Consider the following 26650-nt stretch of genomic DNA (forward strand, 5'->3'; position numbering starts at 1 on the left):
ACTGAAAGACCTAATCTAAGACAAGACTGACCAAAAGACACACCAAATTTTGATATAAAGATGGCATTAAATCCCAGGCCAGGGGCTATTTCTAAGCAGACAGCCAGGAGTAACCCCTGAGCACCGCCGGGTGTGGCCCAAAAACCAAAAAAAAAAAAAAAAAAAAACAACATATTTTGCTGGGCTTTCAGAAGAGATGTGGTCATGAAATTTTCCTATACATGGATGTACACAGAATCTATTATGCTGAATGAAATAAGTCAGAGAGAGAGAGAGAGAGAGAGAGAGATAGTCACAGAATGGTCTCAATCATCTATGGGCTTTAAGAAAAATGAAAGACATTCTTGCAATAATAATTTTCAGACACAAAAGAGAGAAGGGCTGGAAGTTACAGCTCACCTCATGCAGCTCACCACAAAGAGTGATGAGTTTAGATAGAGAAATAACTACATTGTGAACTATCCTAACAATGAGAATGTATGAGGGAAATAGAAAGCCTGTCTAGAGTACAAGCAGGGGTGGGGTGGGGAGGAGGGAGATTCAGGACACTGGTGTTGGTAATGTTGCACTGGTGATGGGGGGTGTTCTTTACATGACTGAAACCCAACCACAATCATGTGTGTAATCGAGGTGTTTTAATAAAATACAAAAAAAAAAAAAGAAGAAAAGAAAGAAAGAAAGGAAGAAAGAAAGAAACAAGGAAGGAAGGAAGGAAGAAGAAAGAAAGAAAGAAAGAAAGAAAGAAAGAAAGAAAGAAAGAAAGAAAGAAAGAAAGAAAGAAAGAAAGAAAGAAAGAAAGAAAGAAAGAAAGAAAGAAAGAACGCAACAGATAAAAAAAATAAAAAAAATTTTGCTGGGCCTATGCAAACAATTGCCACTCTAACACCTTCTTTGTGCTGTGCTCCTTTGACTCATCCTTAATGAAATAATGTATTATGATCAACTGTGTCAACAATACTATAGCCTTTAATGTTTAAGGAGTTACATAAATTTTGTGGCTTTAGATTGCTTTGTGTACTGCTAAGAAATGTGATAATGTACTACAATCTGGGGACTTGAGAGACAAAGTAATTGTGCATGTGTTTTGTTTTATTTTTCATAATGTTTTTTGGCTGAAAATGAGAATTCTGTTTATGGATGATTGTCTTCCCACTGTAACTTCACCTTGTCGTCTCTCTTTGCATCTTTTTTTTTTTATAAAATTAAAAAAAAGGCAAAAATATGTACCTTAAATACTACTGTTACTGTGAAAGATTTGTAATTCACTTTGGTAACAATAAAAATTATTAAAAAAAAAAAGAAAAGGAGTGGGGCTAGAGATCCAGCCACTCCAGTAGGAAACACCTGAGCTGGAAAGTCAAAACACTTGAACGAATTGAAATTCCCGTTATGCAGCCTTGGGGGCAGCTCAGGATGATGCCAAGAGCCAGCCCTGCTGAGCATCTCCGGCAGGGGTCCTCAAACTTTTTAAACAGGGGGCAGGTCACTGTCCCTCAGACCATTGGAGGGTCTGACTATAGTAAAAACAAAACTTATGAACGAATTCTTATGCACACTGCATATATCTTATTTTGCAATGAAGAAACAAAACAGATACAAATACAATATGTGGCCCGCGGGCCATAGTTTGAGGACCACTGAGTGGGATCCAGCACCTCCAGGTGGTCCAGCAGCACCTGAGGGGCGGGGTCTTTGCCTATATTTGCATACGGCGATGCGGGGCTGCGGATTGGTTCTTCTTAAGCCCGGAAGTAGTCAGCGGCACCCGGAAGCAGTCGGCAGGACGCGGGATTCCGTGGGCGCTGCAGCTGCAGGATGGTTGGCGGTGGCGGCGCCGGCGGGAAACGCAGGCCCGGCGGGGAGGGGCAGCAGGTACTTGCGCAGAGACTTGGGGCTCCGGGGAGGCTGCGGGTCCTAGCAGGGCTGTCAGGGGCAGCACACGGCTAGCTTCCTGGAACCGTGCAGCGCCTTCTGCATGCCCGCCTTGAGACCTTGCTCCCGGCCCCTCTTGGCTCATCTCCCGCTATGCATCTGAGAAGTGGCCTGCTGGCATCTCCTGCCCGGGGCATGCAGATTCCTCAGGCGGCAACAACCGACGATCCGTGCCTCCTACCAGCTGAATTGATTGGAAACCGACTCCAGCGCCAAGCACCGAATAGGCCCCCTTCTGCACCTCCATCTTCTCCCCCCCCCTAGGCTGGGCTAGGAAGGCCACATGCTTTTTTCTGTGCATACGTCTTTGTTGGACATTATATTATGGCCAGTGTGTAGAAGGTGCTGCATCTATTAGAAAGGGAGCAGAGAATCGAACACACCCCCTGGGAGATGGTGGAAAAATCTTCGAGGGCAAGATGATTTTTGGAAATAAGGGGATGTAGGGATTTGGGACTTGAGAATGCAGAGGATATGTGCTAACTGGCGAGGGTTGGCGGTGGCTTGGAGCCTGGGAGATAGGAGGCAGTGGTGGAGGACCAGATGTTGTAGCCAGGGGTCTCAAACTCAATTTACCTGGGGGCCGCAGGAGGCAAAGTCGGAGTGATCCTTGAGCGCAAAGTTAGTAGTAAGCCTTGAACATTGCGGGGTGTGACCCAAACAACTAAAACAAAACAATACAAAAGAAGATTTCTCCAGGGCAGGGTCACAAAATGTTGTACCGAGGGCCGTTTGCGCAGGCCGCGAGTTTGAGACCCCTGTAGGCACTTGTGGGAGTTGAAGGCAGAAACTGCCTTTTATCTTCTTGGATCGGATTTCAGGTTTAGGTGGCCATTGGCAGGAGAACTGGGAGAATCAGGTATGTGATTAGTGGAGCTCTAAACCAATGACTGTGTCTGGGCTGGAGAATTTGGAAAAGGTGAAGGCAATTGTCTCTCATGCAGCCTACCCGTTAGGAAACGCTCCCCCCCTATCACAGATGAGCCCCCAAATACCGCGGGTTACCCTTGAGCACCACTGGATGTGGCCCATCACCACACCCCAACATTACTCTAACTTGGTTATAAGCTGTCACGAATGAGACCTGATGGAGAGTGGAATCATCTTGCTCTGGGCCTTCTTTAGATGGCTTTACTTTTCGCAGCATGGGTAGGCGCCTCCTCTGACAGGCACTGCTGCCCACAATTCTAGTTATTGGGGATTTGGAGATACCAAACAGATGTGTGAAGGCTGCCTGGAGAAAATTCTCCCTTCGAAGATAGTTTATATACCCTTATTAGCAGGAATGACCATCATTTAGGCACTGTCTGTTGGTTTTTATTTTTACAAGTACCATATTCCTTGTAACAACCCTATCCTATAGGTACTACAGATGCCTTTTTGCAGTTGAGAAAACAGGGCATGGGCATGGAGAGGTGAAGGTGAGGGGACTTGAAATTAGGTGTTGACCCAAGGGATTATAACTATTATGCAGACTGCCTCTTAAAAGGTATTATTAAAGACAGTTTTTTCCCTAGCATCTTATGTTTGAGGCAGTGTTTGAACTAAAGACCAATAAAAACAGAAAAAAGGACGGGATTTGATTCTATCTGTACTGTTTGACTTTCTCCTGTACGTCAGAAGAAAAAGCCTGAAGTTGAATCTGGGCTTCACTTCGGTTTAAGTTTCTTTATATGTTTCCACTTTATAATTAGGGAAGTAGGCGAAGTTGCCTTCATACTCATCTGGAAAGTATGGATGTTTGTACTCTCTCATAGAGTAGTTCTGAGGATTAAATGAGTTTAAGTATTCAGTAAGTATATAGACTTATTTTTTAGTTCTACATTTACTATTAGTTACTATTTGATATTACCTTATCCATTTTTTGCATCCACAAAATAAATTTTAACCATTTTCTTGCTTCATTTATTTTTTCATCACCTCATATTCATTATAACACTTTGCATAATAAGCTGTTACTACTGGCCAGTGCAAGGGCCTTAGCTAACAATACAGCAGTCACCTGTGAGCCCGTGGCTCAACTCCAGAACTGAGACAGGACATAGCTTTCACTGTCACCATATTCAGTGCATTGTCCATCCTGAGCCTTGTTTTCTCTTGCCTTTTTTTGTTTTGATTTGGTTTTGGGATTTTTGGGGTGTGCACATCCAGCAATGTTCAGGGGTTACTCCTGGCTCTGCGCTCCGAAATCTCTCCTGGCAGACTCAGGGAACCATATGGGATGCTGGGGATTGAACACCGGTTTGCTGCATGCAAGGTAAACAGCCCTAGCTGCACTGGTCCTGGTCTTGCCTTTTATAACCGCTTTGCTGCCATGAGTACATAAGTATCTACTTGGATATTATAAGTACCTACTTGTTTTGAACTTCACAAACACCTTTGCGTCCAGGAGGCCTAGCTCTCACCCCTGGCATAGTGATACCTATCTCCCCCAAATACACTTCTTTCAAGAATGATGCACTCTTGTATCATCTGATTTGTAAATACATTTTGTGGATTCCAATACCTATAGGAACATCAGTAAGCTTGAACTTATTGGGAAAATAAAAAAAAATATATGAGGTCAGAACTTCGCACACTTGGTGGTTGGCCTTTGTGGCCCACTGGGCTTCTCTCTGTTAAGGATCTGTCTGTGCCTTATAGTTTTAGTGATCTCCCCTGCCTCTAGATTTGGGTAGGCTTGATCACATTCCTCCACCATCTGTGATAATTGAAAAGGTTTCCCAGCTTTTCTAAATGTAAAATAACCTTATCCTTTTGTCTAGAGTTTAGGGTATTATAGTTTCCTTAGGGTCTGTTGATGCTTAACATTGTACATAAGTACATAATCTTTATTTTTTGTACTTGGAATAGTAAAGGGGAATAATCAGTTCTGGAGTTTTTTGTTTTGTTTTCTGGCCACACCCATCAATGCTCAGAGGTTACTCCTGGCTCTGCTTTGGGAACCAGATGGGATGTCGGGGAGGCAACCAGGTTGGCTAAGTGCTATCACTCTGACTCATATCAGTTCTTAAGTAGGAAGATTAGTAATGACTGTAGTGAGGGGCCCAGATGCAGTTCTGGTTGGCAATTAGAGACTTAACTATTTGGGGGGAATGGAAGAGAGCCCCTGGTGACCCTTGGCTGTGCCCATTTAATGCTGTTAACTCTGCTTTGCTATTGTGCTGCTTAGGCCCAGGTGGTGCTGTGGATCCAGTGCCATTACTGTTTTATATGATAAGTTGCTTCCAGTGTGATCATGAAAGCTATATTAAGAAAAGACCGGAGAGATAGCACAGTGGCGTTTGCCTTGCAAGCAGCCGATCCAGGACCAAAGGTGGTTGGTTCGAATCCCGGTGTCCCATATGGCCCCCTGTGCCTGCCAGGAGCTATTTCTGAGCAGACAGCCAGGATTAACTCCTGAGCATCGGCTGGGTGTGGCCCAAAAACCAAAAAAAAAAAAAAAAAAGAAAAGACATGATGATACCAGTTTATAAAAAGGAGCAACACCTGCATTTTCTTTATTTTTGTTTTCTCTTACATTCTGTTTTTCTAATTCTTTGAGAATTATATATTAAAGATACTCTGTGTTGATTTCCTTTTGATGACTATATTATAAACTACTTTTCCTTATCAAAAAAAAAAAAGCAAGATTTTTCAATCAGAAACACCATTTATAGAGTTTTGTTTTGTTTTGGTTTGGTTTTTGGGCCACACCTGGCGGTGCTCAGGGATTACTCCTGGCTGTCTGCTCAGAAATAGCTCCTGGCAGGCACGGGGGACCATATGGGACACTGGGATTCGAACCAACCACCTTTGGTCCTGGATCGGCTGTTTGCAAGGCAAACACCGCTGTGCTATCTCTCCGGGCCTCATTTATGCAACGTTTTAAAGAAAACGTTGCATCTCTTAATGTTGGTTGAACTAAAATCAGTAATAAATTTTTTTTCAAGGAAATGTATTGAAGACTCATTTGTGAAACAAACTTTTAGTGTGTCAATTTTATTTTAGATTGTTTATATATTTTACTTATGTTTTATTAAGGCACTGTGATTTACAAAGTTGTTCATAAAATAGTTTCAGATCTACAAGACCAATTTTATATTCAGATAAACAATACCAGCTTCAATACCAATTTCACCACCAATGCTCCCAGGTCTTTTCCACCCCCTGGGCTATCTTCTTGGCAAGCACGGTTTTAGGGGTATTTGTTTGTTTTAATTAAATCACCTTGAGATATAGAGATAAAAAGTTGCTAGTTGAGTTTAGGTCATACAAAGTTCCAACACCATCCCTACACACCCCTCCATATCCTAAAAATCCCCTCACATATCCCTCCTACAATTTCCCGTTACCCATCTGTCATTCAACCACACATCCAGCCAGCCTCTGGCAGACACTTTTCTTGTCCTCTCCCTACCCGCATTTTTTTCCCTTTTGTCCAGAGCTACCATTTCCAACTGCCATTATATGTCCCATTTTAGTGTGATAAGCCCATCGATGTGAAGAAGAGTAAACCCTGTGAAGCTGATGTCCCCAGTGAACTGCGAAAAGAAGTAGAAAATCATTATAAGCTTTCTCTGCCTGAAGATTTCTATCACTTCTGGAAATTCTGTGAAGAACTGGATCCTGAGAAGCCATGTGGTAAGTTGCTCCAGAATCATTCTTCCACTAAGGAAAAGATAAGACGACATCTTACTATGATCAGAGAGCAAAATAATTTCATTGCATGCTTTGGGAGTTTAAAAGAAAGCATGCTTTCAGATGATGTTGCAGGAGTTTTAGTATTTTCTGTTTCTGGGAAGATGTCTAGACTTATATTCAGTGAGGTTTTTTTTACTTGAAACAAAAACTGGTTTATGGAAGGATCCAATTTATTCAAAGGATTCTCATAGCTTTAAAAAAAAAGGAGTTATAAAAGATAAAAAGAATTTTTTAAGAGAAAAGTTAAAGAAGCAAGCAAATAGATATATTGGGAATGATGAAAGTATTATTCCTGAAATATTGAAGTGAAAAGGAATGTGTTAACTGTGTACCTTTAGTATTTTTTTAAGCCAGTCAAATTGAGCGGGGGGCGGGGGGGGGGGGTGTTATATGCCAACTTTTGTGATACTAACGTTAATAAGTTCTGATAAACCACTGCCATCGGACCAGCCGTACCTTTAGTATTTTTAAAAACTCAGTGATGCACCTCGATTTTCTATGTGCTTGTACTGTCTCTGGGGTGTTACATAAGAAACTAATCAGAGAACAATAGTACAGCAGGGAGGGCATTTGCCTTGCATGTGGCAGACCTGGGTTAAATCCTTGGCATTTGAGTTTGTCAACACTTATCTAGAATACTGGTTATATTTAACTTTCTTTCTGTGATCTATGAATGGAGAAATGAGATGGGATCACATAGGATTAGGATTGTCTACAGTGACTGTCAAAGAGGGGAGGGAATGAGTATGATAATTAGGGCAGGTGGAAGTGGGGAAAGGAATTGCTTCCATTCATTCATTAAAAAAAATACACACATACACACACACATATACATCTCTTTTGTTGTTGTTGTTTTTGGGATACATCCAGCAGCACTCAGGGGTTATTCCTGACTCTGTACTCAGAAATGGCTCCTGGCAGGTTTGGGGAACCAAATGGGTTGCTGGGGATTAATCTTAGGTCATCCTGGGTCAGTTGCGTCCAAGGCAAATGCCCTACCACTGTGCTATCACTCCAGCCCAATATATATATATATTTTTTTTTGATGAATTATTCATTTGCTGTCTCTCTCCCTTCATCTGGGTATACTAACAGGTATTTGAGGCCAACAACATAGTAATGAGACTGTATATGACTCTTAAGAAAGTCTGGCTGGGGCCGGGCGGTGGCGCTGGAGGTAAGGTAAGCCTTACCTGCGCTAGCCTAGGAGACGGACCGCGGTTCGATCCCCCGGCGTCCCATATGGTCCCCCAAGCCAGGAGCGACTTCTGAGCGCATAGCCAGGAGTAACCCCTGAGCGTCACCGGGTGTGGCCCAAAAAACCAAAAAAAAAAAAAAAAAAAAAAAAAGAAAGTCTGGCTAGCATTTATCAACCAGGGATAGTTGGAACTTCATTTATTCCCAGCATATTGGCGTGGGGAGAACAGAGCACCACAGCTTGTGAATTTGGGACCAATCCATAGAATGGTTGTCATAGTACAGAAACAAGATTAGAGGGAGCCACCATGGAGATCAGGTTGAGAAACTGGACTAGACTTAATTTATAGTTTGCTTCAGCCAAAAGAGGGTGCGACAGGAACAGATCCTATTAAGGTAAATTTAAAAGGAAAGAGCAAATTAAGTGCCATGTTTTCATTGATCTCATGTCTTTTCCATGCATGTTTGTAATTTACATGTAACTAAAGGTTCTTTCTTTTGCTTTAGCAACTTTAAGATATTTACATAGACAGCGGGAAGGGCACTTGCCTTGTAGGAGGCCAACATGAGTTTAGTCCTCAGCATCCCAGATGTTCCCCCTAGCAAAGTAGGAATGATTCCTGAGCTCAGAGGTGAGTAACTCCTGAGCACCAGTGTGTGTGGCAAAAAAATCCAAACCATCAAAATGAAGCAATCAATGACATAGACATAGAAACAGTTCACTGGTAAAAGTAAAATGCATTTTATTTTTGTCTGTGTTCAGAAAGCTGTTGTTAAAATAAACTTTTAATTTTAGATTCACTTTCTGCAAGCCTTGGACTTCAGTTAGTGGGCCCTTATGATATCCTTGCCGGAAAACATAAACTGAGGAAAAAATCAGCAAGCCTGAATTTTAACCTTCATTGGAGATTTTTTTATGATCCTCCAGAGTTTCAGACCATTATTATTGGAGATCAAAAAACTCAGTACCACATGGGTTATTTCAGGTAAAAGATCTAGTTTTCTGTAGAAATGTCCTCTTAACAGGAACAAAAAGCGTTTTATGCATGTTAAAAGGGAAGGTCTTATTTTCCTTAATGCCAGTTACAAAGGCCATGTGTTCTTGCTGTAACCATCCTGACCAGCAGGTTGAGTCTCACTGTCTTTCGTTTGTGGCTAAGCTTTGCTTCTGGTTTGACTTCAGAGAGCCCTTTTGCCCAAGAAAGATAATTTAGGTGGCTGCTGTGACTTTCTTCATTTTGGTACTTCCAGAGGCCATGGAAGCACTATGAGGTGAAACAAACTTTTTCACTGTTTTTTCCTTCATCTGGGACACCCTGTGCCCATCATTAGTGACTGATTTCCTATGACCCAGTTTTCTCTTTCGTAATAAATAAAAATGATAATTGCATGTACTTTACTGGCATTTTGGTAGGCCTGGTATTGAAATATTATATCCTTAAAACATGTAAGCATTCATATTAGTGAACCATTGTTATCTCAATCGAAACTTAATTTTTGGGGAAAAAAATTTTACATAACTGGTAGGAATATTCAAAGAAGTGAGTGGCAAGATGGAAGTAGCCTGAGAACATTGAAAAATTATCAGTAGGCGGAGAGGGCAATGTCTTTTACACACAAGGTGTGTGAAGACGAGCTGTGTGATAGTAGAAGAGACATGCCTGGGAGACTCGCAACCATGTAGCAGAACACACAGAATACACACAGGGAAGTGAAGGGGATTTCATGCCTGGGTTTCTGCCTTTGCCTTTTGATTCTACCACCTCAGCTGTGTCAATTCGTTTCTCTATTGACTTCCTCCATTATGAAATAAGAGGCACTGGTTTTCTATGTGAATAAAAACCTCTCACCTCTGTTTTATAATCCTGTCTATTATATCCCTTTTTGTCTCTCTGCCATTTTTTCTTTAAATAACAGACTAGGAGGCTGGAGAGATAATAGGGCACTCAGCTTCCATTCAATCCCTGGAACCACATATACCAAGCCTCAACAGTGATGTTCCCTTAGCACAGAGCTAAGAGAATTACCTGTGCACTGCTGGGTATGGCCCCAAAACCAAAACAAAAAAAGACTACAAAACTATGATAAAGATAATTCTGTGTAATTTAGCTCTATATCCTTGACAGACTTGATTCTCCTAGGCTTTATATTTAGCTATAAAGTAATTCCTAAGAGTGTTACTTCTAAGTTATAGGAATTGAAATTATTATAGATGTTCTAGGCAACTTGTCGTTTAAATCTGGCAAATTATTCTTATTTTGTAAAAACAGGATATCAATGATCAGTAGGCCTAAAATTCTATTTACCTACCATGTGTACCTGATTTTGCTTACCTAAATGTTTTCTTATTTTTTGCTTAAACAGGGATTCACCTGATGAACTTCCTGTATATGTTGGAACAAATGAAGCAAAGAAAAATTGTGTAATTATTCAAAGTGGAGATAATGTGTTTGCTGCAGTCAAGTAAGAACATCTTTTATTCTCCTATTTATAATTCGTTCACAATTTTTAAGTACTGTAAGAGAAATTGAAGTACCTGAACAATTCTAAAGTTCCAGAAGTTATTTCTATGATTTTGTCATTTCTATCCATACTTTTAATCTGCTACTTTTCATACCAAAATATAACATTTATTAGACAGTTTTTTTTTTTCTTGTCTTAGGGCACACCTTGCTGTGCTTAAGTGCTCTAGGGATCACTCTTGGCGGTGCTCAGGGGACCATATAGGGTAATGGGCATCAAATCTGCACCCTATCTGATAAACTGTTTCTTTGGACCTGTACAACTTTTTTTTTTTTAATCTCAGGTATTTAATCTTATATTCTCAGGGGAAAATAAAATATTTTTAGACATTTAAAAATTATTATCAAGAATGTAGGAACTCATTGTTCATAGCTCCGAAAGAAAAATCAGGTACAGTGAAGTAAGGGCTCATCAGTCCAAGGAAGAGCGAAGGAAGGGTCATCCTCCTGGACACAGTTATGAGGACGGGTGACAGAACAGGGGACGGAAGTAACGTGCTGTACAGTTGGTCTCTGCCACCCTTAAGAAATAGGTAGCGGTTCGATCCCCCGGCGTCCCATATGGTCCCCCAAGCCAGGAGCGACTTCTGAGCGCATAGCCAGGAGTAACCCCTGAGCGTCACCGGGTGTGGCCCAAAAAAAACCAAAAAAAAAAAAAAAAAGAAATAGGTAGTGAAGAGCTGGCAAGAGAGACCCAGACCCAAGCCTGTGGAACTGTGGAACTAGTGCTGGTGAAATCGATTCTCTGACTTTTGCCTTTCAACCCCCACGAGGCCGAGGGCCAGCTAGACAGTCTCAGCTGCAGCCACATCCAGGCCCAAGGGCCTCACCAGGAGAAGTGACTCCTGAGCATAAAGCCAGAAGTCAGTCCCAAGTACCACCTGGTGTGGCCCAAAAACAAGGCAAAAAAATATTGGGGGCCAGAGAGATAGCATGACAGATAGGACATTTGTCTTGCATGCAGTTAACCCAAATTCAATCGTTGGCATCCCCTTCAAGACTGCCTGGAGTAATTAATTTGTGAGTGCAGAGCCAGTAGTAACCAACTGTGACCCAAACTCCCTTCCCCCATTATTTTTGGTGGTTATCTAAAATAATCAGACTCTTGTTGTTTTGTTTGGTTTTTAGCTTATTGGCAAACACAAAGTAAAATAAAAATAAAATATAAAAGTAAAAACACGGGGCCGGAGAGATAGCATGGAGGTAAGGCGTTTGCCTTTCATGCAGGAGGTCATCGGTTCGAATCCCGGCGCCCCATATGGTCCCCTGTGCCTGCCAGGAGCAATTTCTGAGCCTGGAGCCAGGAATAACCCCTGAGCACTGCCGGGTGTGACCCAAAAACCAAAAAAAAAAAAAAAAAAAAAGTAAAAACACAAAGTAAAAAGGAAAAAGTATTTAGGTGAAAACCAGAAAGCATATTTTTATAACACCTTGAATAAATTCTATAAGGTAAACAGTTTATTACAAATTAGTTTTATGCCTATAGGAAATAAAGTCTCTCTGTGTAAGATTGAGTAGTAACAAAAGAAATGAGTCAGTGAAGGCTAGTATTTAAGTATTATAATATTTTATCATAGTTAAAATATAAGAAGTATTTACTATTTATAAAAAAAGCTTCATAGAAAATAGTTTGAATAACAATTAAGCATATTCCAAGAATACCAAACATTTATTCCAAATATTAAGATTAATATTTTCAGGGGATGGAGCAGTGACATAAGCAGTAGGGTGCTTGCCTTGGATGCGCTTACCTAGGATACTCCACAGTTTGATCCCCTAGCTTCCCATATGGTCCCCTAAGCCAGGAACGATTTCTGAGTGCATATCCAGGAGTAACCCCTGAGTGTCACCGGGTGTGGCCCCAAAACAAAACAAAAAAATATTAGTGTTTTCACTAATAAATAAGGATTTATACTCTTAAATTAACAGTTGAATTTTTGGTTACATAACAATATTTTGAACAGATATACAAATATGTATAATTTTAAATTATTTATAAAAATGGAAAATTGGAGGCTGAGAGATATAGTACAGCAGGTAAAGAGCTTGCTTTACATGTGGCTAACCCAGATATGATTCCCTGGAACCCCAGATCGATCAGGAGTGAGCCTTGAGTGCAGAGCCTTGAGTAAGCCCTGAGAGAGAGAGCGAGAGAGAGAGAGAGAGAGAGAGAGAGAGAGAGAGAGAGAGAGAGAGAGAGAGAGAGAGGAGAGAGAGAGAGAGAGGAGAGAGAGAGGAGAGAGAGAACACGTATCTAGCGTTAGGGAAAACTTGGTAGATATAGAATGGCCATACATAACCTTGAGATATTAATTTGATTTGAAAAGATATTTAATATGTGAAGAAAGCAAGTAAATATAGTGCAAGATGAATTCATTTTCGTTTTGTGTAATTTGCTTAGGGAAAAAAATTCTACATAGATTTAGAGTTTAAAAATATTTGTCATTGGACAACAAAATTAGGAGTGCTTCCCCCCCCCCACTCCCTTTTCTTTTTCTCTAAAATAACTGTCACTGTAATTTTAAACCTATCTTCTTTGAAGCTCTCAGGAATGCCTAGTGCACAGATTGAGTCTTTGCTAACTGCTCTTCAGTTTATGCTTTCAAACCTCTATATTTGAAGTCCAGTTTTAACAGATCATAAGGCCATAGGTCCTGCTCTCTCTCCAAAACATTTTTAATATGTATTCCAAATATCTAAATAAAGCCCCAAAGTATGCTTCTGTAATTTAAGTATTTAAATTTCTTTTCTTTTTTTTTTTTTTTGGCACCACATCAGTGGAACTCAGGGTTAACTCTGTTACTAACCTCCTATGGAATAGGACTGAGATTGGCTTAATCCTGGTGAGGCTCAGGGACCATATGTGGTGCCAGGAATCAGACCCATCTTGGCCTGTTACAAGGCAAGCAAGCACCCTACCTGCTGTACCCTCTGATCCCATTATTTATGTTGAAAAATATATTGATACTTAAGTATCTGCATTAATAAATAAAAGATTTTAATAAGCATATCTATGGATGTAAAAATATAATCTGATCAGACATAAAACATTTGATATTGAAATGTTTTATGCTTAAAAATTAACAAAATCCCTTAGCAAGCTAGGAATTAATCTTGCTTAACCTAGTAGAGGGCAACCATAGTGCTATGAGTGAGTGCCATACCAATGCCACTAAATGCTAAGAAGTTTATCTTTTCTTTTAAAGAAGCCTCTTTGCACTTCTTACAAAACTGGTTTTTTGGTTTTTTTTTGGGGGGGGGGGTTAGGCCACACCCAGCGGTGCTCAGGGGTTACTCCTGGCTGTCTGCTCAGAAATAGCTCCTGGCAGGCACGGGGGACCATATGGGACACTGGGATTCGAACCAACCACCTTTGGTCCTGGATCGGCTGCTTGCAAGGCAAACACAGCTGTGCTATCTCTCCGGGCCCTACAAAACTGGTTTTAAGGCTTTGAATTCCCTAAACTATTGCCTGTCTCCAAAACCCTGTATCTTTCCTTCAAATTTGAATGATAATCTAGCTGGGTAGAATATTCCTAGTGAAGTGTTCAGTTCATTGAACTTGATACTTATGTTCCTCTATTTTCTTCTGGTGCATGAAGTCTCATTTGATAACTGTTGTGAATCTTAAGATTTTTCCTTTGTATAGATTACCTTTTTGTTCTTGATACTGTCAGTATTCTGTCTCTGTTTCTGGCTTTTGTCATTCCAAGTACAATGTCTTGGAATTTTTCTTTTTGGGTCTGTTTTTGCTGGTACCCTTCAGATCTCTAGAATCTCAGTTCTGGGAAATTGTTATCTATGATTTCTTTTTTTTTGGGGGGGGGTCACACCCAGCGGTGCTCAGGGGTTACTCCTGGCTCTAGGCTCAGAAATCACTCCTGGCAGGCTTGGGGGACCATATAGGATTCTGGGATTTGAACCACTGTCCTTCTGCATGAAAGGCAAACGCCCTACCTCCATGCTATCGCTCCGGCCCCATCTATGATTTCTGTAAATAGAGTTTCATCATCGTATTTGCCTTCCTGTTCCTCGTGAACTCCATTGTTTCTAATATTGTTTCTCCTGAATTTTTCCCCTAGTTCTCTGGTGTGTCTTTATCCATTTTCTGTTTTCTAGAAGTTTCTTTCATTATTTGGAGTTCCTCTTTTTCTCAACTGCTGTTATTCTGCTGGTCATACGTTCTACTGATATTTTTAATTCCAACTATACTCTTCTGTCATTTTTGATTATAGTTTTCTCGTGTTGGCTTTTACATCTTGCACTTTGCTGACTACATGTGCCCTCATTTCTCTATGCTCACTAAACATCTTCACCATGTTATTATTGAAATCATTCTCTGAGAATTTACAGAGTTGATCGATAATTTCTTTTCTTTTTTTTTTTTTTTTTTGGTTTTTGGTTTTTGGTTTTTGGGCCATACCCGGCAGTGCTCAGGGGTTACTCCTGGCTGTCTGCTCAGAAATAGCTCCTGGCAGGCACGGGGGACCATATGGGACACCGGGATTCGAACCAATAACCTTTGGTCCTGGATCGGCTGCTTGCAAGGCAAACGCCGCTGTGCTATCTCTCCGGGCCGCTGTTTGATATTTTCATGTTGTTTTCATTCACCAAGGACTTCTCTGTTTCTTCCCCATATATTTGCTACATTCCTGCTGTGCTGTGGACATAACTTTGTAGATGCTCCCCTCGGAGTCTCTGAGAGATTAGGTTGGGAGTTGCTTCTTTCCTGCTTCACTCAGTAACAAGAAGTCTCTGTGAGCAGAAGTTTTTCACAGGAAGAACTGTGAGCAGTGTGAGATTTTATAAGTGGAGCTGATATGTGGTCACATATGAAGCCACATAATTCGGGAGACGTGAAGCTGGGCCCATTGATATGGTGGAAGTCAAATGTGAAGGCTCCTAGAACCTAACCAGAAAGGAGAGAATCCACCTCCTGTTCTAAAGGTCCTAAAGGTGGATTCTCCTGGATCTGGGAGATTAATCTCATTTAGAAAGAGGGAAGAGTGAGCAGAGGATCAGGAGTTAAGGAGTTGGGCTCCTTGACTTGTTAGAGTTCAGGGGTAGTGGTTCTAAATCAGGAGTCTCAAACTCAATTTACCTGCGGGCTGCAGGAGGCAAAGTTGGGTGATCCTTGAGTGCAAAGTCAGTAGTAAGCCTTGAACATTGGGGTGTGTGACCCAAACAACTAAAACAAAACAAAAAAAGATTCCTTTAGGGCAGGGCCACAAAATGTTGATGGAGGGCCACAAACGGCCCTGGGTCGCGAGTTTGAGACCCCTGCAATAGTTCTTTTTGTTTTATTGTTTTGAGCCATACCAAGCAATGCTCATTGGTTACTTCTAGTTCTGCTCTCAGGAATCACTGGGGGACCATTTGGAATGCCAGGATAAAACCCAGGTCAGCCACATGAAGGCAAACCCCCTACTTACTGTACTCTCTCCAGCCCCTAAGTATAAGTATAAGCCCCTAAGTATTGATTTGTTTTTGTATAACTTTATGAAGTAGCTTTATTTCCCTTTACATTTTCTAAATTTATGTTAGCCCAGATTGGAAAGTAGCCTTTTTAGGAATCTGCTTATCTTAAATATTATAACACTGTTCTTTGGCTCTTTAAAAAGATCTTTTTGGTTTCTAAGTGCTATTTTTTTTCTTTTTGTGGGAGGATGCCCTATCTGTGGCTTAAAACTTGGCTTATTCTCAGGTGTTTAAATATTCATTATATATTGTAGAGCATTACAGAGATAATACAAACTTGAATCATGTTTACTATTTCTGTGACTGGCTGCTTTTATTGATAAACACTGCTTTGTGCTGTAGAGATAGCACATTGTGGAGAGCTCTTGCCTTGCACTCAGCCTACCCAGGTTTTATCCCTAATACCCCATATGATTCTCCTGTGCCTACCAGTAGTGATCCCTGGGTACAGAGCCAGGAATATGCCCTAAGCACTGTATGATGTGGCTCTACAACAAACAACAACAAAGTACTGCTTTTCCCATGCTATCTATTAGAGATTCTAGAAGAACTGTTAATAATTAGGTGGCATTCTCTTTTTTGCATGAAATTTTATGCTTGTTTGATTGGAGCTTTTTAGTTTTGGGCTGTGGGCCACATGTGGCTGTGCTTAGGGGTACTGTTAGCTTTGTGCTCAGGGATCACTCCTGGTGGATTCAGAGGAACCACACGAGGTGCTGGGAATTGAACTGAGGTCAGCAGCATACAAAGTCAGCGCCTTACTCCTATACTATCTTTGTCCCCGGAGAGATTGTTAACTTATTAGCTTCTTGAACTTCCAGTGGCTTATGTATTTAAATGGCCTTATGTGTAACCAGGACTTCTTTTATTCAGATTATTTCTAATGAAGAAACTTAAGGAAGTAACAGATAAAAAGAAAATTAATCTCTTGAAAAACATAGATGAAAAACTTACCAAAGCAGCCAGAGAATTGGGGTACTCACTGGAACAAAGAACAATGAAGATGAAACAGAGAAATAAGAAGGTATCTATCTTTTTTTTAATAAATTATCTTTATTTAAACACCGTGATTACAAATATAATTGTAGTTGTATGATTACAGTCATGTAAAGAACACCCCCCTTCACCAGTGCAGGATTCCCACCACCAATTTCCCGGATCTACCTACTCCCCACCCCACCCACACCTGTACTCGAGACAGGCTTTCTTTTTCCCTCATTCATTCACATTGTTATGATAGTTTTCAGTGTAGTTATTTCTCTAACTGCACTCATCACTCTATGTGGTGTGTTTCATGTCATGAGCTGCATCTACTGAGAAGATAGGGGGAAATAAGGGTTGGAACTGAGGCAGTAAAATATTAGAAATGAGATTTTTAGGGCAGTATCAAGGTCATAATACAAGATGGATGTTACGGATATATAAAATATATGCATACAATACTATCAATAGGAAAACAAGGAGAAAAAAATTCCAGTGACTGTCCCAACATAAACCAGTACTAAAACGGCCCGCCCTCCTCCCAAAGTGCATTTCCATTAGTGTAGGGAGAGGTAAGGGGGAAGCCTGAGGACCACTAAGAGTCCACCTGAACCCACTTCTGGCCATCTGAGCTGGCACCCAGGGAAGGCCTGGAGTCAGGGGAAAAAGATAGGATGGCTGGGGGTCTGCCAAGCCTCCCAGCACTCCCCAGGCGAAGGTATCTATCTTAACCCATTTTACTACTATAATAAATTTTATTCTCTTGTTGATTTTGTCTCCCCTGCCCCTTATCCTTCTGTTCTGGTTGCATTCCAAAGGGAACTCAAGGCACCTTTCCCCATTGCCAGGGTGGCACTGAACTAAAAAGCAAGCTGAGTTCCTGTTGGTTGTTAGACAAAAGAACTTAAAATATTGATGCTTCAGGAGTCAGAGAGATAGTATAGTGGTAGGGCAATTGTCTTGCATTTAGCCAATCCAGGATCGATCCCCAACATTCCACATGGTCCCCTGAGCACTGCCAGAATTGATTCCTGAGTGCAGAGCTGGGAGTAACCCCTGAGCATCCCAGATGTGGCCCCAAACAAACACAATATTGATGCTTCCATCAATATCATTCATGCTGCTATTTCTCACACTTTTACTTTAACATTTTGTTTTGCTTAAGAGTTTCTTTAACTTCTCCATGGCGCCTGAGATCTAGTTTAGAACACACTCATGCAAGGCAAGTGCTCTACTTCTGACCTTCAGTTTCATTTCTTGATAGCTCTGGTCTATTGACTGTGTGCAAGGTGTTTCTTGGAGGAGGTAGTTGTCAAGTTTTGCTTAGAGTACTCTACTTAAGGACCTTAACTCAAGAACTCTAGGAGAGAAAATGTATATTACAATCTGTTCAGATTCTGCAGTGAATGTCTCTAAGCCGACCTTTAACTTCATTATCAATGAAGATCTCCTTTCTTATCCATGTCAGTACTAGATAGTGTTAGACTTAGTATTTTCCATTCAGATAAGTGTAAACTGCCACAGTATTTCTGATTAGAAAAGACATTACATTTTTTAATTTGTCTAGTATTTCTATTTATTTCCAAGAATGTGGGTTGTGGATTTGACAAGGGAAGGGGAGAGGCTTTCTAATCTGCCACCTCTTCCTGCCAATAAAAGCTACTTCCCTAGCCTAGTTCGTTTTACCTCGGAGCTGCCTGGACCATAGAGAAAACACTTTTTGTTTCCTATCATATGAGATGTAACAGCACATCTTCTCCCCTAACAAATAAAGTCATGGGGCAGATTTCAAAATGGCTCATTTAACCATAAGCCAATTATGTCAGTGTTTGTTAAATATTTGACTTGGGCTAATCTTAAAGGAAATAAGAACAGTTTGTCTTGGAGTCAGATTTACTGAAATGAAAGGTCACTGTTATGTTTTCACAATTAGTGTTAAAGACCCAAGTGTGGACCTTTTCATTCTTTACAGGTTTTTGTTTCAGCTTGCCATGGTTAAAATTTGTGTTCCTTTTATTCAGGTTGTGACTAAGACCTTTCATGGTGCAGGCTTGGTTGTTCCAGTCGATAAAAATGATGTTGGGTACAGAGAACTTCCTGAAACAGACGGTAAGGCTGATCTTGTTAAAGCATATGCCTGTGTGAATATGCACACTAATACATGTGAAGGAACCTTTTCCTTTTATGGGATAGAAGGAAAATACATGAGCCTTTTTGTTTTATTTTGGGACCACACCCAGCTGTGCTCAGGTCTTACTCCTGACTCTGTACTCCTAGCATGCTTGGGGGAAATCCTAGGGTACCAGGAATCAAACCTTGGTTAGCCACATGCAAAGTAAGCACCCTTCCCTGCTGTGCTATCTTTTTGGCCCCATATATGAACCTTGTTATCTCAGTAATTAAACTTCAGTAATAAAGGAAAACCTCACATTCCTAAGTCTAAAGAAAGAATTTTAATCTATTTTATGTTACTTAAAAAAAAACAATTTCAAAACTCTGACCCTAGTCAACTTGCAAAATAGTAATTACTGAAGTAGTACCTGTAGCTGTAGTAATTTGTGCAAATATTTTCATTTGTGTTTCACTTTCAACTTCAGAAGTACTAGATCCTAAACTCGCTTATCTATTATAAAAAAGCTACATTTATATGTATCATGTGGTCTCTAAAACATGTTATTAAAAGCTGCATATGTAAAACTGTGTTTATGTATATATGTCTATAGTTTTCAGAAGTACAAAATCAGAATAAGTTCATCTGCTATAAAAACACTTTGGAAATGAAATATTCATACATTAAATGTAATGATCAGTGTTGACAAGAAGAAAATCAGACAGGTGGGGCCGAAAAGATAGCACAGCAGCAGGGCATTTGTCTGGCACATAGCCAATCCAGAATGGATGTTGTTTCGAAACCCGGCATCTCATGTGGTCCTCCGTGCCTGCCAGGATTGATTTCTGAGTGCAGAGCCAGGAGTAACCCCTGAGTGCCACTGGGTGTGATTCCCACCCCACCCCCCAAAAAAAAGAAAATCAGACAGATGAGATTGCTCCATGAGTTGGGTACATGTCTTGTATTTAAGAGACCTGGTTCAATTTGCAGCACTGCATGGTCCTACTAATACCACAGGAGTGACCCCTTAGCACCTCTGGGTATGCCCCCCAAACAAAAATTCTGATCTTAACTCTTCTCACTAGCATTCTCTTATCCTATTCTGGGGGGTATACTACTCAGCAGTAAATCAAAATATCCTTCCTAGTTCATATATTAGGAATCTGCTGGGGTGAGGGGATCATACCCGGCAGTGCTCAGGGGTTAATCCTGGCTCTGCACTCAGAAATCGCTCCTGGCAGGCTCAGGGGACCATATGGGATGTCAGGATGCAAACCAGCATCCATCCTGAATCGGCTGCCTGTAAGGCAAGCAAGGCTGTGATTAAACACCCTACCACTGTGCTGTCTCTCCGGCCCCCTGGCATCTATTTTTTCAGAATAGAACTAACCAGGCTTATTTATGAGAGTCTGGTGACGGACATGGAAATCCACATTTTTTTTTTTTTTTTTTTTTTTTGGTTTTTGGGCCACACCTGGAGTTGCTCAGGGGTTACTCCTGGCTGTCTGCTTAGAAATAGCTCCTGGCAGGTACAGGGGACCATATGGGACACCGGGATTCGAACCAACCACCTTTGGTCCTGGATCAGCTGCTTGCAAGGCAAATGCTGCTGTGCTATCTCTCCGGGCCCTGGAAATCCACATTTTAAGGCAGCTGGTGAAAGAAACTGTTTTCAAACTTGATGGCAGTCTATGGCCTGGAATAATGGGTAAAGATATATTCTGTCATGAGTGTGTGTAATATGTCTACTACACCCTGGGCCACTTCAGAGGAATCCCACGGGAAATTAGAGTATGGGTGAGCCAACTGACATCAGAGCTACTGGCCCCACGTGACTGAGAGCATCTGATGTAATTAAGGACTAATACCATCTGGGGCCAGAGAGGTGGCGCTAGAGGTGTCTGCCTTGCAAGCGCTAGCCAAGGAAGGCCCGCGGTTTGATCCCCCGTCGTCCCATATGGTCCCCCCAAGCCAGGGGCAATTTCTGAGCGCTTAGCCAGGAGTAACCCGAGCATCAAACAGGTGTGGCCCAAAAACCCAAAAAAATAAAAACTAACTGCATCTATGGTTTTGCTTGATTTTAACTGATTTGGGATTAGAAAGCAGTAACACTTTCAAAATATTGATTATAGATTTAGAGATAGTATTGGATACATTAGACTAAGAAAAAACATTGGTAAATTGGCTTCGTGTTTGTTTTATTTTTAAATTATGGACAGCAGGAAGGTTCGGTTACATAGGTTGCCAGCTGTGTATTTCTGTTTCATGTCCTCCCTGAGACCAGAGGGGATCATCTCTTGCGGAAGGATTGTAGGCTCTGGCTACTGTTCCAGTCAGCCTTCATTATCCCTACTTTCCTGCCACCCTCACTTTGTCTTCTTAGGAAAGATTGAGCATATTTATTAGAGAAAAGAATCTCTGAAACTTGAACGCACCAGTTTAATACATCCAGTTAACCTGTATTGTCGTGATTCTGGGATTTTGTGTTACAAGATCATTTTACTTACTTTTCTGTTTTTCCTTCACGTTACAGATATTTGATCCTTTGGTTGTATACTTATTTGATCATGAGAAATGATAGCAAGATGTAGATAAGGACTTAATAGCATCTTGTCTTGCCTAATGTTTAAGTGAACTGACTGGTATTTCAGTTTGGGCCATTGTTCTGAACATCTCAAAGATGTTTCTAACCACTTTCCCTTGGGAGCCTCTACATATTTTTACGTTGGCAGTTAAGATACCATTCACTGAGCAATACTAAGTGCTGTGATTAACTGTCAGATCAGAGTATTATTCTCACCCAAATCCTTTATGTAAGTCTGATGCCATAATTTCAGAGGTTGCTGACTCTCAAACTTGAGTTTTCCTGACTATAGAAAAACTAGTACTTCCTAAAAGATAGTTGCTTGCTACTTATCTCATTTTTGGCTTTGATACAACCAACAATAGCTTATTATTCCAGCTGGTGGTTGTACCAAGGATTAAAGAACTAAATATTGCAACACCTAAGTCATTGGGTGTTTTCAGTAATAACATTTAATGGGTATTTGGTTTATTGTTGTTTGTTATTTAGATTGTTTTGTTTCATTTTGGGGCTATACCTACCAGTGCTCAGGAATTACTCCTGGATCTGTACTCAGAAATTGCTCCTGGCAGGCTGGATGACTATATGGGATGCCAGGAATTGAACTCAGGTTTGTTCCAAGTTGGTCACATGCAAATGCCCTACCACTCATTTATCTCTCCAGCCCCTTGTTTAGATATTTTATTTTTATTTTTTATTTTTTTTGTTTTTGGGCCACACCCGTTTGAGGCTCAGGCGTTACTCCTGGCTATGCGCTCAGAAATCGCCCCTGGCATAGGGGGGACCATATGAGACGCCGGGGATCGAGCCACAGTCTGTCCTACGCTAGCGTTTGCAAGGCAGACACCTTACTTGTAGCTCCACCTTCCCGGCCCCTTGTTTAGATATTTTAAATTTGGGTTTCTATTAAGTGAAATTGTGCAGGGAATTTTGGTGGGAAAACATACTTTTTCTATTCTGTGGTGAGCAGATTATCTCTTGTTCTTCAATTTTTCCAGTTTTTATTTCTTGAAAAGTTTTCAAGACACTTGCCAAGAGTTAAATAGAAAACATGCCAGAAAGTGATTAATGTTAAATTGTTTGCTAACTATAAACCAATAGCTCTTCATTTCCATGGTACCCTAACTGGTTTGTGCTGGCTCATGGAGCACTGTACTGGGAGACTCTAAGGGTCTTATCTGCTGTGGGAACCACTTATTTTTCACATTTTTCTGGGGTAGGGGGTCTGGGCAGAATTCTGGTCATGCAGTGCCAGGGACCCAGGCCCATCTCTGGCACCCAATATGGTGCCTTGAGCCTCTTTAGAAATGATGCCTGAGTACAGTCAGTGCCAGAAGCAAGCCCCGAGGACCGCTGAGTATGGCCAAAAAAAAAAAAAAAAAAAAGGAAGGTTATATAAATTGATTTAAATTTTAAAATGCTGCAGTTTCCTATACAGGCCTGCTATTCAGTATCAGGAAGATAAGGGGTAAAACATTGTGGGCTAATGTGATTTTCATCCCTCAAAAGCTGTTGTTGGGCTTTCCCTAATCGTGGCCTCACAGCTAAGTGTGACTAAATCAAACTGTTTCAAAAACTCCCAAGGAAAAGCCCAATGGCTACCACATTCACTGACCTAATATCTTACACCTATTTCAGTGTCAGCAGAATATTGGTTCTTGGGTGTGATTATTAATACATTCCCTTGCCTGAGTGTAGTAGCCACCTTGCTTAGAAACGTTTGTTGGTTTTGAGTGATATTCCTTATTGTCCGTAAGAAAGTAATTTGTAAAAAGGAGAACAGCCTGTCAAGAAAGGGAGTTTAACTAGAGGTTCAGTAACTTCATTCTTAAGCATCCTGAAATCTGCTGTGAGCTGATATTTAGACATTATTGAGGACAGTGTTGAAATATATCAGTTGGAAAAAAAATTGGTTTTATATCTTGTTGTTAAGAAATGTTCTATATGTTCTTACCTCAAGTTACACTTTTGCCAAGGCTGCACTTTCACCCAGTTTGATCAGATTTTGGTACAAGCTTAATTCTGCCATGACTTCTTGTCTCACAAAGTAGTTTGCCACTGATACAATAGAACGAAGTCAGCCTCTCCTTGGGCTTTGTATTCGGTCTTGCTCCTAATATGGGCCAGCCCTGGGATGTGCTTTGTAAGTTTGCTGCCATATTCTTGGTCTGTGTTTCCCCAACCATGAAGCAATGAAGAGTCTTGAGTTTGCAGGCAATTAGTAATGGGCTTGGCCAGTTGGGGCTCCCAAACTGGAGCTGATTTTTTTGCTGATCCCAGAACTAATTTACAAACATTATCTGAACTCAGGCCTAAATACCAAACCCAAAGTCAACAACAACAGAATCAAGATCTACAACAAGTTATATACAAAGGGGACCAGATACACTAGCAGTCCAGGGATAAAGGGAGGGAAGTATAAGGTGCATGCTGGCAACAGGGGCGAAGGGAGGTCAACACTGATGGTAAGGAATTGCCCTAATTCACTGTCACTATGTACTTTAAATATAACTATGAAAGACTTTTAATTTAAAAAAAAGTATCTGAACTCTTAGGAAAGCATGACAATTGCTAAATTCATTTGCTTTGTGAAAGGTAACATCTTTTCAGTGAGCCATTTTTGTGCTTGAAAATGAAGCAGGAAAAAAGGCTCTTAAATGGCCAAATCCTAAATTACCAAAAATCTAAATATTCTGCAACCCCAGATGGCATTTGTTACATGACTACAAGATGCTATGGGAATCCTTTAACCTTTGGGGATTGCTTAGTAGAATTTCATTGTCTTTGTCTCTTTCAGCGGACCTCAGGAGAATCTGCAAGACAATTGTGGAGGCAGCAAGTGATGAGGACAGATTAAAAGCTTTTGCTCCTCTTCAGGAGATGATGACCTTTGTGCAGTTTGCTAATGATGAATGTGACTATGGCATGGGGCTGGAGTTGGGCATGGACCTCTTTTGTTACGGATCCCATGTGAGTAGAAATCTCCAATCTCCAACCCCTTCGCCACTTCCCTAGCTCAGTGTATAGGCACATTTATGTCCCCAAACCCTAGCCTGAATAGGATTTGGCATAAACTTACTTTGGGTGGAGCAGGGAGGAGTGGTGGCAGGTGCTAGGGATAGAACTTGGGTTGGTATCATGCAAGTGCTCTTTTCACTGTAATATTGCTCCAGCCCAGAAGTTTTCAAGTTTAATTGGATTTACTTTACAAGTCTTGAAAGATTATTAAGCAAAATGCCTGTCTCAAAATTTATTTAATCTATTAAGTAGCTAAGAGGATGTGTTTTGTGAAGTGTTTTTCAGTTGACTTTCTAACTCTTGCTAAAATAATCTGCTGTAAGTCTCTGCTTAGTGTTGTTACTGTTTTTTTTCCTAGTATTTTCATAAAGTCACTGGCCAGCTTTTACCACTTGCATATAATCTGTTGAAGAGGAATCTCTTCGCAGAAATCATTGAAGATCATCTGGCAAACAGAAGTAAAGAGAACATAGACCAGCTTACAGCTTGAGTGAGAACTCATTACCTTGATGTACAGGATTTTAAAGTATTTCATATTAAACGTCTTTTTGTTTTAAAGGAAAATAAATAATAAATTGGAATATTTACTATGAACTCCTGTGAGGCTTTTGCCCTGGTTTTCTTTCATATCAAGTAAATGACTGCTCAGCCATCAGAGGCCATGACTAAGTCACACTATGAAAGGCTTCCAAAGGTCATCCTCTGAAATGTCACAGGAAGTCACTACCCCAGGCCTGTCCCCAGGGATGCCTCCTGGGAATCCTGTTTCAGCATATCATTTAGGGCATTGAGGAATTTCGTTTTTCTGACATTTGAGTTAATATCTGTAGCCTGAAGTTTGGATTTCTTATTACCCAGCTTCTCCTGGGCCTGCATTTTAAATGCCACTGGCAGGCACCTATTTGAATTCTCTCCATAAGCAGCCCAGTTATCCTATTAGGTGTAGTTTTAAAACACACATCTAAGGGACCATGGGATAATACATCAGGTAGGGCAGGCATTTATTTGCTTTCCACATGGCCAATCTGGTACCCCATCTGGTCCCCTGAGCTCTGCCAGGAATGATCCCTGATTGCAAAGCCAATGTTAAGAGTCCTGCTGGGTGTGGCCCAATAACAACAAAAAATTGATCTTTGACTTATATGTATTTTGCAAACAATACAACAGAGGATTTGATATATTAATCAGTATACTTATATTTGAAAGCAATCACTGCAAATTATCGTATCAGATTTCCACTATAGATTGCAGGTGGCTGTTCTACCAGATTCTGCTCTTTCTGAATCCTGACAAAAAGTCTGTCATGAAATTGTGTCTGTCCATTCACTACATTTTGGCCTGAAAATTATTCCTTCCTGTGGTGCTATCACCCTAGAACTGTATTTGTGTGTCTGTGGTCATGAATTAGCTCACACTTGACTGGATGAGATCAGCTGTCCACTTAACTGATTATTCTTTGAATTCTAGTATTCATATAGATATTTCTGATGTTTTGAACTTAACAATTTAAGCACAGTTCAGGGCTTAACTTTCTTTATGTGTAATTAATTTTTTACCTGTGAAATGCAACACATAGGTAAGTGCTTGATGCTAGAAACATCTTGAATTCATGACAGGTTGATTTTGAATGTTTGGTTGCTACATGTTCATACCTTTTTAATCCTGCATCCCAAATGGTCCCCTGTGCCTGCCAGAGGCCATTTCTGAGCACAAAAGCCAGGAGTAACCCCTGCGTGCTGCCAGGTGTGACCCAAAAACCAAAAAAAAAAAAAAAAAAAAAAAAAAAGTGCTTTACTCCTAACACAACATTCATTTCATTAGCAAACCCTGATTATTCTACTTTCAAAACATCTACAATTTAGGCTATGGTAGAGCAGATGGCTACCACATGTGAAGCCCCAAGTTCGATCCTGACATCAGAACTACTTCATACTTCCTTCCACCAACTCCAGACAGGGTCAAACCTGTATCATACCCACCCAAATATGGCCTTCTCTATGAGCTTTCTGATGCCATAGTTGCCTTCTTATCCTCTATTTCCAAAAAAAAAAAAAAATCAGCCACTGTTGAAATGCCAGATCATGAGTCATTGGCTATTTCATTCAGAAGAGTCAAATTTCTATACCCCAACTTTTGTATTCATCG

The 26650-nt window shown here is 40.7% G+C and overlaps 1 protein-coding gene across 1 annotated transcript; it reads left to right on the plus strand.

The window, feature by feature from the left end:
- The first annotated feature begins 1792 nt into the window (after positions 1 to 1792).
- LOC126005973 (histone PARylation factor 1) lies at positions 1793 to 25102 on the plus strand. Its single transcript, XM_049771302.1, has 8 exons — positions 1793 to 1872; positions 6396 to 6555; positions 8609 to 8798; positions 10177 to 10275; positions 16686 to 16836; positions 18815 to 18902; positions 24285 to 24457; positions 24864 to 25102. The coding sequence occupies exons 1-8, from the start codon at positions 1816 to 1818 to the stop codon at positions 24993 to 24995; spliced, it is 1050 nt and encodes a 349-aa protein (XP_049627259.1). The 5' UTR covers positions 1793 to 1815; the 3' UTR covers positions 24996 to 25102.
- The last annotated feature ends 1548 nt before the right edge of the window (positions 25103 to 26650 follow it).

Source organism: Suncus etruscus, chromosome 4 (genome assembly GCF_024139225.1).
Source record: "Suncus etruscus isolate mSunEtr1 chromosome 4, mSunEtr1.pri.cur, whole genome shotgun sequence".
In the NCBI taxonomy this organism is placed as follows: domain Eukaryota; kingdom Metazoa; phylum Chordata; class Mammalia; order Eulipotyphla; family Soricidae; genus Suncus; species Suncus etruscus.

Bases quoted from the DNA above. Each gene is read 5' to 3' on its own strand.
- LOC126005973 (XM_049771302.1), top strand. From the start codon at position 1,816: ATGGTTGGCGGTGGCGGCGCCGGCGGGAAACGCAGGCCCGGCGGGGAG. The intron at 10,276-16,685 runs GTAAGAACATCT...TCTTTTATTCAG, and splicing joins AATGTGTTTGCTGCAGTCAA to ATTATTTCTAATGAAGAAAC. The intron at 16,837-18,814 runs GTATCTATCTTT...CCTTTTATTCAG, and splicing joins TGAAACAGAGAAATAAGAAG to GTTGTGACTAAGACCTTTCA.